We start from the raw sequence: 15,734 nt of genomic DNA on the forward strand, positions 1-15,734 counted from the left end.
GCCTTTGCCACGCGATTTCCTTATCGTCCGAGAAAACGTGCAAAAAAAAGCGTCGGTCGAAAAGCACGCAAATTGTATATCTGTTCGAGAAAAATCGAGGGGGACCTCCCGGCAAAAAGGCCCGTTTCCACCGCAGCAGATCCGGAGTGCGCGCGCGCGCGAGCGAGCGCGCACACAGGAAACTCGTGGTCGCTCCCGCTGGGATGTATGCGAACGCCGAATGTTGACATTCAACATGGCGGCATGTCGTCAGTGCTGTGCTGTGTCGTGGTGAGTCTCGTAAAGGCCTCCCGTCGCCCGATAATTGCGAGCTCTGTGTGGAAACGCGTGTCAAACGGATCGGCGCGATCCGCGCCGACGATCGCCAGTCGATTCGGGGCCCGGGACGGTCGGACGGGGGCACGCCGCGGCCTCGCGACTCGCGACGGATCGTCGCGGCGCGCGATAAGGCGCCCCGCGACCTCATAAAAATATCAACCTCTCGTAAAAACGCGTGCGAGGCGCACGCATGATAACCGCCTCGACCGCGGGCCGCTCCGGAACGGAAAGGAGGAATCCGCGAAACCGCGGCCGCGAGCAGGACACGCTCGAGGGGGGCCGGGCGGGGGCCGATGATCGACGCCACGTCCACGATCTGTCGAAGGATCTCGCCCGTTTCTCGTCGCCGCTCTCGATCCGCGCCACCCCCTTTCGAATTTCCGCGAACGTTTCACGCGTAATCGCGTCCGCTGTCGGTTGAGATAGCGCGAGCGGGATGAGGCTCGCGGCGGAGATTTGTAGCGCGGAGTGTCCGAGGGTCATGACTCACGTCCCCCTACGGTACTGTGGTACATGCTGCGGCGCCGTGCGACGCCTTCGCGTCAGACGCAATTCTCACGCGCTGACGAACAGTAGGTTTCGGTATCCCCCTTTCGCGGTGTCAATGTCAAACTGTCCCGATAATCGGGCAGAAGCGTCTGTGTTTGTCTCGCCGCGGCGCGCTATAAATAAACGGCGTTGTGTTATTTCACCTCGGGTTGTTTCCTCTCGGATTCCGGAATATTCCTTTTTTTTTCTCACGTCCCTGCAGGGATGAAATAACCTAAGTACTTACGTGTTTAGGCTCGCGGATCACGTGCGCGCTTGAAATGCCTACTGAAATTCATGTTTGCATTTTCGTGCGGATTTTCCACGATTTTTAAATTGAGTTTTTTTATTTGAACGCATCTGGAGCTGTTGTTACGGCAGAGTATAAAAATCCTTAGTATTTTCTGCCGTTTGATACTTTTTTATTTAGAGCACGTGCGATACATCGTGATTAGCTTCTTTGTACTCTTTGTCGTCTTTGTCTCGCTTCGAACGATATTATTTGCAAGATTTATCTGTTTTATACATAAAAATTTTGAGATTTTTATGAAATATTTATTTTATCCATATATTTAGTTTAATTTGTATCACAAAATATTGTAGAAATTAACGTTTGTGTATTTTAATGTTTGGATACAGAGCTCGCAATTCTCAAAATGATAAACAGTATATCTCTAAATATATCTTATTGTACTTGCAAAGTGATTGTTCAACTTTTGTAATTGTCTCCTCTTTTTCTTTTTCTTTTACAGCTTGTGTCATTGTTAGTTTAGGACACTTCTGAAACCAAGGCTCACTGTAAATTTCACATTTAAAAGCTCTAAAGAAGGAAACGTTACTATAGAAATATCGGAAGAACACAATCAGACTCAGCACGCATTGAAGACATCTGAGGATTTTCAAGTCAACATTTATCCTTTAAAAATCTCCTATGTTTTTGATTTACTCCTTTTTATAAGGGATGACTGATGTTTAAAAGGGAAAAACAGTTATTCTAGTGCACGCTAAATTAAGTATCTATCAAACAGTTGTTATAATATTCAAGCATATACGTATGGAAAGTATTGACAAGTGTATGGTGTGCTAAGATTTTGTACTTGTATTAAGTCATAAAACCAGCATTAACTGCATCGTTCATTTGTATATTATATATACACGACAAGCCTTGTGAGCGAGAGATAGGTGAGCCAATTACAGTGACCGTGATTGTGATTGCGGCTGAAATTGTGCTGCTCCGCTTGGTTGCTTAGAAACCACCTTTATCCGCGTTTAAGGAGTGTGCCAAGTTTGTGCGTCGAGCCACCGTGGTACTCTCTGAATAAAAATAAAAATTCACGATAAACGCGTTAAAAAGATTTTCAAGAGACCTCACTTCCACTTTCTGGTCACGAAGGAGCCTGCATTTCTGCAGCATTTTCAAGGAGCCACTCTTCCTCTTCATTAAGTTCTTGTAACATTATAATAGTGAACAAAGATATAAGGTACCAAGAACCGTTCTGTGATATCTATGTTAAACACTTAAATAATTGAAAAAAAAGACTAAAAATTTCTAAATATAAGTATATATATTGTGGGGTGAGAGAACAGAAGTGTGAACATAAAAGAAATTAAAGTAATTGTTTCAAGAGAGAGAGAGAGAGAGAGAGAGAGAGAGAGGAGAAGAGCAGAGCTAAATTATACGTAAATATTACACATAACACTGCGCAAATTGAGAAGACAATGTCCAACAATCCTCAGTGGAAAACGTTCCAGCCGCCAATCATGAACTCTGACCCAGCAATACTTGACTACAAGTCTATGGCTATACCAAGTCCTAAGGCCATAACGGGATCTCATCAGCCGACGTCTAACAATTATCGAAACGGTACCAACTACAGCGGTGACCATTATATGGGCTCACCGCCTGATTGTGGTAAAAATTCCACTACTAACTACGGAAGTTATCCCGGCACGCAATCGTCGCCACGCAATGGCGCCACAAGATTCCCGTTCGAATTCACGGGTATGGAGACGAATGCTGGTTATACGAGCGAACCCGCCACCAATAATTCTACCTACCAGGATCAATCTGCGAATCAAGGAACCCGGGAAACTGGTATAATTGAGAAGTTATTGGTGAGTATCATATAGCCATAGAACTCTTGATTATCTATAATTATGAAATGTATAAGTGACTAATTTATACGTCGTTTTTATTCGACAGCATTCTTATGGATTCATACAATGCTGTGAAAGACAGGCAAGATTGTTTTTTCATTTTAGCCAATTTAGCGGTAATATTGAGCATTTGAAGATTGGAGATCCGGTAGAGTTTGAAATGACTTACGATCGACGAACAGGCAAGCCTATTGCGAGCACTGTTAGCAAGATCGCGCCAGTGGTTAGTAAAACAATAACGGCAATAATAATAAGGGAGTGGTGGAGAAATGTAAAAAGAATTCTACAAGAAAGTAAATGTGTGGATGTAATTTTTTTTAGGCATTAGGTGATCAACGATGCATCGGTAATGTAACAACGGAGTTACAAGCTAGTGGCGATTCGCAGGGACGTATCAGTTACGAAAACCGTGGAGAATGTTTTTTTCTGCCATATACCAAAGATGATGTTGAGGGAAATGTCACCTTACGTGCTGGTGATAAAGTGTCATTTCAAATCGCTACTAATCAACGGTATAATATATAGTACTTGTTAACTGAAAAAAAACTTGTATAAGTAGTAATTTCTCTTTCTTACATACGCAAATATATTGCAGAGGAAATCTGGGTGCATGTAATGTAAGGCTGGAAAATCCAGCACATCCAGTTCGTTATCGCGGAGTGGTTTGCTCAATGAAAGAAAATTTTGGTTTTATCGAGCGTGCTGATGTAGTCAAAGAGATATTCTTCCACTTTAGCGAGGCTAAATCTATGAAAGAAGAACTTAGGTTAGGAGATGATGTGGAGTTTATAATACAGACACGCAATGTAAGTAAGATTAAAATAACAAAGAACTGTATATACGTTTCTTGAAAAGGTATCTATATATGTAGCATATAGTTTAAGTAACAAAGAATCTGAAATCTAATGTTTTGTTGCAGGGGAAGGAGGTAGCTTGCAACATTACAAAGTTACCGCCCGGCTCAATTGTATTTGAGGAAGTCAGCAACGAAGTGGTGAAAGGGCAAGTGTTGAAACCTTTGGAGAGAGGCAATGCTGCTCGTCATCAAAATGATCCGTTACCTGGTCGCATTCGATACAGAGACAGTGATCATTCTGAAGTTGAAGTACCCTTTGGTGATAAAGACCAAAAAGGAGACTTCACTCTTAGGTAATCTACACGAATTAATGAATGTACTTATTTTTTTCTATTTTATTCTTGTGTATATAAACGTATGATATTTATTTAAATGCAATAACGCGGTTTTTAAATGTAATATAGATAGCTATATACACAACTGTAATGTATTGCAATTTGATTTCTTTAACAGGCATGGGGACTGGGTCCAATTTCGTATTGCAACAGATACTAGAGATCAGCTCAAAAGAGCTACAGAGATAATGTTGTTACCAGAATCTTTCACTGTGTCTGGGGAAAGACGGGAGCAAGGTGTAATACAATCTCTCAAGGATGGATTTGGCTTTATTCGTTGTGTAGAAAGAGAATCTAGACTTTTCTTTCATTTTAATGAGGTTCTTGATGTTGATAGAGAAATTAGTGTAGGGGATGAAGTTGAATTTACAGTCGTACAAGTGAGTATATGTTAGCAATATACTTCAGCGTTAAAAAAGTTCTTTTGTTATTACAGTTCATTCTTTTGTATCTTAATTATAATTTTATTCTTTTTTTTTTTTTATAAGGATCCGTCATCATCATTCTCTAATACTCGACAAAGTGCTATTAGACTGAAACATTTGCCAATGGGTACCGTAACATTTCAAACCATTATAGAGAAGGATATATTAGGTACTGTATCACAGGACACAAATTCGATGGAACCTGGCCTTATTTCTTATGGCCAGCAGAAAAGCATCATTTTCTTCTCCAAAGATTGCGACCCTAAACATATTCCAAAATTGGGTGATAAGGTAAATTGATACAAAGTTGGATAAAAAAAATCGATCCATATTTCACTTTTTAGAAAAATATGGAATGCTCTGTATATTCGTTATAATGCTATCAAGTAATACTTATGTATTTACTTGGCTTTATAGGTAATGTTCAATATTGTTCAAGTGAAACGAAATAAAGAACTTGTTGCTGAAGACATATTTTTAGTAAATGCCGCTGGTGAAAAAATTCAAAATGTTAATAAAAAATCAAATGGACAAGTATGTCAAGGTTTTATTGCCGCCCTCAAAGACGGGTTTGGCTTTATTGAAACAGTAAATCATGATAGAGAAATATTTTTTCACTACAGGTGAGAGCTATACTTTAATTTTTGCGGTGAACGATACATGCATACATACATATATGTATAAAATAACATTTTATTCGCAGTAACTTTGAAGGAGACGCTAGTACATTGGAACTAGGGGCTGATATCGAATGTACAATTGGTAATTCGAGTAACGGAAGAGGCTCCGGAGGTTGCGTAGCTGCCGATCATGTTAAATTGGTGCCTCGCGGAAGTATTCCTAGGCCAACACCTGTCAGCGAGGTACTCGACGGCACTGTGGTACGACCGCTGCGAAGTGCGAATCCTGAGCAGGCTGAGTACGCTGGTTTGATCAAGATTAATCCAACTACCGAGGATGAGGAGACGCCGGAATATGAATTCGGCATCATGGGACTTTCTAACAAACGGGAGCTATTGCAGGCTGGCGATCCTGTGCAACTGCAGGTCGATTCAGCAGGTCACGCTTGTAATATCGTAGCCGTCAGGAAAAAAAGAAGAGCAACTGTGGACGCGATGAAGGGTCCTTTCGGCTTTCTCGCTTACGAAGTCGATGAGGGCAGAAAATTATTCTTCCACGTAAGTGAGGTTCGAGATCACGTTACGCTGCAGCCAGGAGATCAGGTGGAGTTCGTTTTGGTCACTAATCAACGCACTGGCAAATCGTCAGCGTGCAATGTAACTCGATTAAGGTAAATTCATTTTTTTTTTGTTTTTATACAAATGGTGGCAGTGCGATTTTATTTGCAAACTTTTATTGCTTAACAGCGATGCTGTCCAGCAACGACCCGAGCGATTAATAAGCCGATTACGTACTATATCGTTGGAAGATTCGGGCCCAAAATTAACTGTGGTCAGGCAACCAAAAGGGCCCGATGGCACGCGCGGGTTCACGCAGGAAAGATGTCAGCGTATTCCTGGTGCCATAGAAGAATAATGCGCCTGGGCAGCTAATGAGACTGGGCTATTAATTATCCAAATTGTAATCTACAATTTGTTTTTAGTCCATACACTTCGATACCGAGATTACTATTGTAAGCATGGTCGTAAACGTTTGCCAAATTCAGACTAATGTGACAACAATAATTATAATGATAATAATCTGAAAATGGATGGTGACCAAGGGCCGAAATAATATAAAAGTAAAAAAAATAAATAAATAAACAACGACTCATTTTATCACCTCATAAAGGGAGGAAACGGGAGGAAAAAGAATAAAAAGGCGGTTCTTACATTCAGATAATGTTAGAATTTACTCTAATATGTAATTGGTTTATCTCTTTAATTAATTTCCCACATCATGAATTTATTGCTAGGCTATCTATTCGATTGTTACTTTTCTAAACGTAATGGGATAGTATTGGTAGATAAGATTTGTCGAAATTTTTTTATTAGTATGTTTCTATTTTCATGGAAGTTTGGTAAATACATCAATTCACTACTTGAAAATAAAGTACCAAAAGACGTCCCAGAATATTTACAGGTTGAACTGTTAGCTGCCTGCTTGTATCTGAGATATGTCTTTATAAAAAGTATATATTATACATATTGATATACAAACTTTATTTATATGATTTATTTCAAAATTTGTTTTACTTTTTATGTATATCATATGTGATATAAATGTACAATGGGCAAAAAAAAGGAAAAAAACATTGCAAGCAAATACTAGAGTCTACGAGATATTGATACAAAAAAAAATTGAAGAAAAATATCCTGCTATAGATTCTTTACCGGAATTTGCTGAATAATTTTATTATGAGCAGTGTGTTTTGTTGTAATCAATTACGATATTGAGTCACTTTGTTAAAAAGATGTCTATAAATTTGTAAAAAAGAAAGGGAAGAGTTATGACTGGCCAAGTGTTTATCTTAGATAATATATATATATAAATAAATATATATATATAAATATATATACATGTCGTTAAGTTCCTCTAATGCAGTGTTGTAAAATCAAATTAGTATTACTAATTCTGTGGACATGCAACAATGGAAATTACAAAAAAAAAATACCTATGTAAAGAGTAAAAAGTCACGTTTTATAAGTTTTGCCATCTGAAACGGTAAGGCGAGGTACATGTGGCATTATTGTAGAGATATGAGAGAAATAACGTAAAATAAGGTAAAGTACACAAGCACGATACAAACTAAGCGCTTGTCCCGAAACTCATGGATCCAACACATCATGTGCATACATATTGTAAAATTATTGATGAATAAACAGTGGAAGCATCGAAATATATCTACCTTCTATGAAACGTCAAAGCTCTTTCAAAACCGCGAAATTATTTTGCGGTGTAACTTCAATACTTAGCTGAACTATTTCCGAGGTCGCGGTTACAAAAAGGCTGAATGGAGAATGCAAAATGAGAAATGGAACGGCGTATCACCTGTGTGTTTTAATATTTATTATGTATGTACAAAGATGTGTGTAAATATGCTTTATGAAATGCGTTTCTTTCCCTGTATGTACGTATCATATTAAGACAAATTTGAATTTCAGATCAAAATAAGAGGAGAGATTGGAATTAGATCACGACGCACTCGTAAGGGAATTGTCCTCGGAAAAGTGTATTGTCTGGTCGTGGACAAGCTGTAACATATAAATTATTCGTGTTAATTTTTCCTCTTTCGTCTGCGTCATCGTAATATATTCTCCATGTTGAGAGAAAAACTCAAAACATGCGAGGACTTTTTAATATTTAATAATATATCTTTTTTTTTCTACTAAAATGTTCTTTGCTTTCTAATGTTATTCAATCATTCAGGTGATTTAATATGCAAAGATTTAATGTATAAGAAAACAATATTATTGAGACTGCGAAAGTTAAGTCGAATTATCTGCTGCCATTGAAAGGTACTAACGTGTCTCGCAGTAAGTGCCATAAAATCCAGTTCCTTCGCAACGACACTTAAATCCGGGCTCTGACGATATTTGGGAACACGAGCCTTCGTTCAGGCATGGTTTCGATCGAGAGCATATGTCGCTACGTCTTCCTGTAACGAGACAAATTTAAAACTCTCAAGAAGCGTGTAAAGTACATCGTCAATGTCTGTTATTCTACCGATTTAACAGATCAAGTAAGAGCAAGTATAGTTTGTCATTACCTTTCAGCGCTAACTTGCAATCATCATTGTTGTCATATCTATATTCGGATTTGCAGCCGTAGCCGCAACTGCATTGTGCATTGTAGATGCGACATCCGTATCGCATCTGATCCAACTCGCACCCCTTCGACAATATAACTCCTGAACAAAAAAAAGCTTGGTGTTAATTAGACCGCGTTGAATAAGCAATTATTGAATTATTTAAATTGAACGAAAAATCGCATTTGCAGAATACCTCTGATGTTTTTTTAACAAACGTTTTAATTTAACTGGAATTAATTTTTCTTCAATAACAGAACTTACATATGACTTTCAAGTAATTAATGTTTAAAAATAAGGAATAATGAGATAAGCAGTAAAGGAAACAAAAAAGCTTTGTTTCGCAATCAATTTCACAAGCTGACTTCAACAGAATTTTAACTTCAGACTTAATACATAAAGATATAATATTGAATATGGAGAAAGATGCAATAAATAATGAATGCCTTGGATATTTTCAAGAGAAAAAAAAATTATATTGGTCGAAGAAACCGCAATAAAAAAGTATTCAGTGGTTCAGAAATAACAAAAAAGAATTAAAAATAAGGCTCTATTTTTACTATATTTGTTACTGTGTGTTTATTAAGAACTATTTCAATGCATATTATCAGAAGAATTGATAGACGCGGTTCTATATTTATTAATTATCTGCATTATTTTTAGGTGAATGTACCACAGATGTAGTGAAAATATCTACGGTTTATTTACCCCGAGGAGAGATAGTGGTGTTTTAATGGAAGCGAATGTTTGCGCCGGATGCGGTCGGCCTGCACTTCCCACTTGTCTAAATTGATAAGCGTTTCACGAGATAGAGGATACCATGCGTGGGCTAATCGATTTTTAGATTCGTTTACTCTCGACCTAATGCATGACACTTGCGATCTATCTCGCCAACGTGTGGATATCTTGCAGCAACGTATTATCCAGTAATTTTTAATTTCTTTTAGCAAACGCTGCGCTCCTGTACTTCTCCCTTCGATTCATTCAAGGGTAATTTATTAATTACAGACGATACGCGGCTCGTTGTAGCGACGTAATCAGAAAGGATGCGTGTGTGGGATGTCCATCATTGAGAGTGCCGTTCATTATTATCGGTATGATGGGTTTATCATTTGATTATTCAGAAAATAAACTGAGAGAGCGCGTTTCATATATTACTGCTACTCTATGGGAGATTAATTTTGCTGAGGAGACCGTAATAATTTCGAGGAATATTAAAGTCTGTAATTAAAAATCTGCTTCTGATGATTTAATGACTCATATTCAAATAAAACTAATTCGTTTGAAATTATTGTCTAAGAAAAGGATTAAATAAAGATAGAGAAAATTTCATGTTTTATATTGCAGAAAATAAAACATAGTAACAAGAAAAAAAGCGTAGATTAAGTGATGGTCTATACTCCGTCCAACGAGAGATCATGGTTGATCAAACGTAAATAATAACGATAGGGCACAGAGCCGCAACAAGGTGATATTTATTTCCCAACACTATTAAAAATAAAAATAATTTAACGCGAACACCTTGTTGCGGCTCTGTGCCCTATCGTTATTTACGTTTGATCAACCATGATCTCTCGTTGTGTGGACGGAATATAGATATCAAAATCAAATTTTAAACCGAGAAATGTCTTGGATACACCTAAAATCCGATGAGTGTATTATTTATGTTGACCACATACAATGCTAATTGTTATAGCCTCTGGCGTTTATATATTTAATTAGTAATTTATACAGTTACAAAATCTGTAACACATTCTGGAAGAATTGATTATCTATGGAAAACTTATAATTCATCGTTTGGAACTCGATATTATAATACAACATACCCATTGTTAAAAGGAGTAGAGCGACCAACAGCATCAATCTTGGTAGCATGATGTTCTCAGATGAGGTGAGACAAGAGACGTTAAAAAGTCACACAAAAGATATCGTGGACGGCGATAATCCAAGAGGGGAGGTCGAAGGGGAGAGATCGACGACCGCTCGGCGTTTTCTTGGTAGGCTTCTGTCGCCGGCCCAATGTCAAAGGTCGACAGACTCCACACAGGACAGGGGATCGGTGCGGTCTCTCTCCTCGCGCGCGTTCTCTCGTCGACGTCGCAACGGGAGAAGCGCTCGCTGTGCCGTTCGGGAACGATACAGCGGCCGAGTCGACCGAATCCGCCGACTAGTGGCAGCTAACTGTCGTGGACCGCTAAACTAGTTACGATTGTGCAGAAGCCGTCCAATCGCTGAAGAATTTATGCGTGGGGTAGAACACGACATCCGCTGACATCCGCAATAATGCCTGAGACACGAAATCATGCATTTCTTTTCTGCAACGTTAATCAATTTATTAACAAGAATGAAAAGTTTCTTGCAAATTTTAAACTTCGTTTTTGAGATGCGCAGAGAATTTAATCGCACGTCGAAATGTTTAAAGAATGTTTACGGAGCTTTAATTCTTATATATAATATTTTATATAATATTTTCTAGTGAAAAGCTTACATTTTATGATCTTTGAAATGCAATGTCGAGATATTGCTATTCGTAATGTCTTTATTGTAACTTGACGCAATTTAAGATTTATGTCAGTTTTTTTTTATTTTCTGATAAAGTTTCACGAATTAAGCTTTTTATCCGTTATCACTGTACGACTATGGCTGCGGTCCACTTGACGCTACAAATGCTTTGGAGCGTTCTTCTTCTCCTTCTTTCTTCATTGGAAGAAAAGAGAAGAGGAATGCTTCGAAGCACTTGTAGCGTCAAGTGGGCCGCAGCCTATATGTATACCAAATTATCAGTCTTTGCAGCACAGTGAGTCTATTTTCGTCATGAAAAAAAAGACTGTCTTCATAGATCTTTTTGGACGCGAGATAAAAGGTAGCTCTCATGATGAAAAAATCGACATTTTTCGCAGACAATTAAATTGAATAATCTAGCAGGTCAATTGGATATATTTTTATTAATTTCCGACACAGATAAAATAATATTGCAATTAAGATGACATAGCATATTATTGAGGGAATGTGTATCGATTTAAGAAATGAAGCGCTTTCTATTTATTTTATTTTTAAGAAATAAAAGCAATTCTTATATATACGCATGTTCGAAATTACATTCAGTTAATTTTCTAATTTCATTTATTCTTCATGTATAATTGTAATCAATTCCAGTAACGCTCAATTCTTTGTCCTTTGTTAGAGCAGATATTCGTATTGTAAACACACAAGACGAAAACAGTACCACCTAATACACGAGACCAAACGATTCTTTATTTATCTCGCAATATTAGCGAAATCGGTAAATATATTATGATTTGTCGACTACACTAATGACTTCCAATGATAGAACAACCCAAATAATATTAGAAGTATTGATCATTTATGAAGTTACTTCAATTTTCGAGTCATGCATGAAATTCTTTTCTGTAATAATGAGCAATGAGTTCTATTGAGCAAGATCTAAACCAACGGATATAACGACGTATCATCATTATGTGCTATCGCCTTTCAGAATTCGATAACATTTGACACTGGCAGGCTTCTAAGTCCGGAAATTGATGAAATGTATGTCATGGAGACAGACCCGTAAAATTTATCGCTCTTAACAAAGCAATAAGATTTAATAAAAAATTCTATGAGATCAAGATCGATATGTCAATAGTGCACACCCGCATCATGCGTTTATCACAAATAATACTGCATAATATATAAGATTATACATATTAATTTTAACCGACTTAAGATTATAATAGATTATAATAGATTTACATATATTAAACCAAGAAGAAATAGACGTCCATATTTATTACATAATTAAAATAATTTATTAAAACGGTTTTTTTTTAACAGATTACAGAGATGTTAAGGCAATTTTAGTCACCTATTACTATAAATTGTATCTAATTGCATATTCTATTAATGAATATTTTACATCCTTAATATAAAATATCAAATTAATAAGACAGCGATAATTATTTTAACGCAATATGTCAAACATTTCATATTTTAAAAATGTGTTCTACATGGCATTATAAACATTTTGGAATGTTTAAAACACGATTTTGTTCATTTATTGTTGTAGAGTACTCCAACTGGAACGTCCGGCATTATTAGTACATTTGTACAACATTGGAAGCGCTAATCGACCACTTTTTTCGCATTAGTTTCTTTAACTCTTTATTTTATTTAAAGTTTAACTCAAATTCTATCACTTATGTGGCACATTCTCTAAAACCTGGGAACCTCATATTCTGAAAAGAATATTTTCAAATAAAATCAGGGATTATTGATTTTATTCGTTATATTTAATTTAGAATGTTAGTACCTTACATGAATGTTTGATCGTGTTGTTCCTGGATCATTGTCGCTCTTCGGGACTGCACCAGACCAGACTGTCTATTATATAATTCTCTAACCAGACTATCTTTTTCTTGCTCGAGTAACGCTATTCGTTGGCTCTTTTTGCTAACTTCCTGTTTTGGTGGCGCACAAAAAAAAATAGATTAAATTAAGTTATTCACTATTTCTTTTTATATAATGCGTTATTATTATTCATTACCTCGGTTAATCTGTGATTTTGTTGTTTAAGCCTTGACAACATATCTTGCTGAAGCTGGGCCGAGGTCGGAGCACTCAGGAACGCAAGATTCATATGAAGGGGAAGTCCTCCGCGTTCCCAGCTACTTATCAAGGCAGCTAAATGCCGATTTACTTCCAGAACACGCGCGCGTTGCAGTTCCAAGCGCTCTTGCTGTGCCTCTGTCCATTGTTCCTACGTGAAATATAACAGTACATATTTTGTGCAGAGCTCCACATAACGTTAAAAGGGTGAAAAGTATCTTTTCTATACCACATGGGAACCCATTTGTCCGAGATGCTTAATCTTCTCTTGAGTGATTGCTATCTGCTTCAAGTACCATTCTCTAGCTTTATCAACAGCAGCTAGACCTTGAAGTAACACATCCTTCTCCTGCTCAATCTGCTTCATCCTTTTCATCTGAAAGCGTTATGTATTATGAAAATATTTTGGAATATCCAAAAAGAATAATGAGTTGTGTCGCCTATTATATATACGAATGAGATTTATGTTAATTAAAAACTAATTAAAGTTATGGGAGACACATGTCTTTCATTCTTAAGAGATATGTATCACCGTTAATACTCAGTTAGTGCATACCCAGAACCAATCACCAAGGGTTAGTCGGGAGTCCTAGAGGAGAACATCTTTACCATATTGTAATCAATACCATTCTGCAACGTGTGCCGCCTGGGCTCTCTGCGGCGATTCAATGGTTTCTTGGCTTGAAGACCGAGTTGATTACTCTGTATATCAACTGCTTTGCCATCGCCCAGCACTCTGGCCGGTCTCAACAGTGTCCTGGGGTCCGGCCTGTAATTTACCGCCTGCAGCTGACGCTTCTCCTTCTCGTCGCTCATCATGAGACCCATCTGCCAGTTTTGCAGCGCCGTCCTAATCTCAGATTTGTCAAAATTACGTTCTAGGCCCATCGTTCTGCCTTCCAATGCGGCGCCGGTCCGCGGCGGTTTCGGCGGGCCGTACACCTTGTTGATCTTCGGCTCGCCGATGTTCCTCCCGTCCATCAGTTCCAGCTGCGCGTTCACGTCCTTGCGATTGGCCAACAGCTGCGGCATACTGAGGGTACGTTGCTGGGATATGGCGTTGTTGGGTCTTATAGCGGCGGTGTTGGGCGAGGTCCAAACCGCCTTGTTCTGACTATCGGGGATGAGTATCGGTGCGGAGGGCGGCCTGTTGGGCTGGCCGTCGTGCTTCTTCGCGTCCACCTCCGCCTGTATCTGCAGCAGACAGATCTTGAGACCGGCGCAGAATCTCTCGAACGACAGCATTCCGTTCGGTGGCGTGACCTTCTTCAGGCTATCCAGCACACCCTTGGGCAGGCCCTGCGTGCCGTCGTCCTGCCATCGGCCCTCGATATCGGCGAACTTGACGAAACCGGTGTTCTGATCGTCCATTATGTCGAACAGCGTGCGCATCGCGTTGACGAAGTGCTTCGGCAGCCCGTCCACCGTCGACGTCTGTATTTGCGCCATATTCAGCAATTCAGCTAGGATTTTAACCTCAGAACGATATCCGTTAGTCCGTTATGCGTTGTCCATGTAACGGCAGCTACATAATCGAGACCGATTAGAAGCCGTGGCTACTTAGCTGATCGGTTCACAGGCGTACCTTTATCGAGTGCATGTCTCCGAGAAATTATCGTTGTTCTTCGCCAAGATCCTCCGGTGATTGATCACATCGTCTCGCACACCAGGTTCACGATCGCCACAAGTTGTTTTTCATAAAGCAGGATTAACTAACCTCCTCTTGCGCGGCCATATGCAATCATGCGCATCAGCACAGGCCACAGACCACAAACTTCTAATTGTATAGAAGTCTGTGCCACTGGTTGCGTTCTGATATTGGATCTGTTTGGTATTGCTGAACTGGCTGCATCAGTTCAGAGTTCAGAGTTTATCTTTTTCCTTCCAATGTGGAGTAAAAGAGTAAACTCTGAACTAGTGCAGCTAAGTTCGTCTATTATTCTGCAATTATTCTGCACCAGACAATGACATATATACAATGTAAAAAGAGTAGAAAAAGAAGAAATTTTAATCTTACTTATGTAAGGGATCGGTTCGTTCACGTTCACTACATATATAATATATGAAAGTTCAGCTTTATTAGAGACCCTCAAGTAAAGTGTCTGGCCAATTTCACAAATATTATAATATAATATTATAATATTATAATATTATTATATTATATTATATAGTTTACACCGATTACAATAATTAATTAATGGCAAGTAATCAAATAATAAATTACGCCTTTTTAAATAGATGTGCAACTTTTCAGATCAGAGGAAATTCCGACATCATCATCTGCTACTTTTCGCATGAAATAAAATAATTATATATAATTATAATTATATTAATATAATTATAATTATAATTATATTAATTATCATAAATTGTTTTATTAATTATTCGGTATTTTTCTACGACCATATACATACTTGATAATATATAGACAATATAGATATCATAATTTTTTAATTCAAGTCTCTTGCTGCATTCGTGTACGAAAAAAGGATATCACAGATTGGTATTATCTTACTTGCACCCGGCAAAAGTAAATTTCATGTTCAGTATAAAAATAAAATTTATCATCAGTACTCACTATTACAATCGAACATTTCAGGCTCGTTTAGTTACCGAAGATGGAGAGATATTAAGAGTTTATATTATGAAAAATATATATTTGACATATGTATAAAAAATTACTAATGACTCTTTATTGACATTTTAAATATCTTTTGATATTTAAAAATTAAATTATAGGTAAAGAGTGTAAAAAAAAAGAT

The 15,734-nt window shown here is 37.9% G+C and overlaps 3 protein-coding genes across 4 annotated transcripts; 1 reads left to right on the plus strand and 2 right to left on the minus strand.

Annotated features, from left to right (window-relative positions):
- The first annotated feature begins 125 nt into the window (after positions 1 to 125).
- Positions 126 to 7,458, plus strand: Unr (cold shock domain-containing Unr). Its single transcript, XM_071784628.1, has 11 exons — positions 126 to 270; positions 1,599 to 2,961; positions 3,050 to 3,226; positions 3,325 to 3,515; positions 3,599 to 3,809; positions 3,923 to 4,152; positions 4,313 to 4,574; positions 4,683 to 4,910; positions 5,037 to 5,242; positions 5,323 to 5,910; positions 5,987 to 7,458. Exons 2-11 carry the CDS (start codon positions 2,566 to 2,568, stop codon positions 6,153 to 6,155), a joined length of 2,658 nt encoding a protein of 885 aa, XP_071640729.1. The 5' UTR covers positions 126 to 270; positions 1,599 to 2,565; the 3' UTR covers positions 6,156 to 7,458.
- A 146-nt stretch (positions 7,459 to 7,604) lies between these two features.
- Positions 7,605 to 10,548, minus strand: LOC139816855 (uncharacterized). The gene is made up of 4 exons (XM_071784634.1): positions 10,194 to 10,548; positions 8,329 to 8,469; positions 8,086 to 8,217; positions 7,605 to 7,813 (listed from the first exon to the last, which is right to left on the minus strand). Exons 1-4 carry the CDS (start codon positions 10,240 to 10,242, stop codon positions 7,749 to 7,751), a joined length of 387 nt encoding a protein of 128 aa, XP_071640735.1. The 5' UTR covers positions 10,243 to 10,548; the 3' UTR covers positions 7,605 to 7,748.
- A 1,668-nt stretch (positions 10,549 to 12,216) lies between these two features.
- Positions 12,217 to 14,817, minus strand: LOC139816853 (suppressor APC domain-containing protein 2). Of its 2 annotated transcripts, XM_071784629.1 has the most exons (6): positions 14,558 to 14,815; positions 13,582 to 14,497; positions 13,202 to 13,348; positions 12,911 to 13,123; positions 12,682 to 12,824; positions 12,219 to 12,602 (listed from the first exon to the last, which is right to left on the minus strand). In XM_071784629.1, exons 2-6 carry the CDS (start codon positions 14,419 to 14,421, stop codon positions 12,596 to 12,598), a joined length of 1,350 nt encoding a protein of 449 aa, XP_071640730.1. In that variant the 5' UTR covers positions 14,422 to 14,497; positions 14,558 to 14,815; the 3' UTR covers positions 12,219 to 12,595. The 2 variants fall into 2 exon arrangements, with proteins under 2 accessions (XP_071640731.1, XP_071640730.1); XM_071784630.1 differs by having other exon boundaries at positions 12,217 to 12,602; positions 12,677 to 12,824; positions 13,582 to 14,817.
- Positions 14,818 to 15,734: the final 917 nt, after the last annotated feature.

This window comes from Temnothorax longispinosus, chromosome 7 (genome assembly GCF_030848805.1).
Source record: "Temnothorax longispinosus isolate EJ_2023e chromosome 7, Tlon_JGU_v1, whole genome shotgun sequence".
NCBI classification, from domain to species: Eukaryota; Metazoa; Arthropoda; class Insecta; order Hymenoptera; family Formicidae; genus Temnothorax; species Temnothorax longispinosus.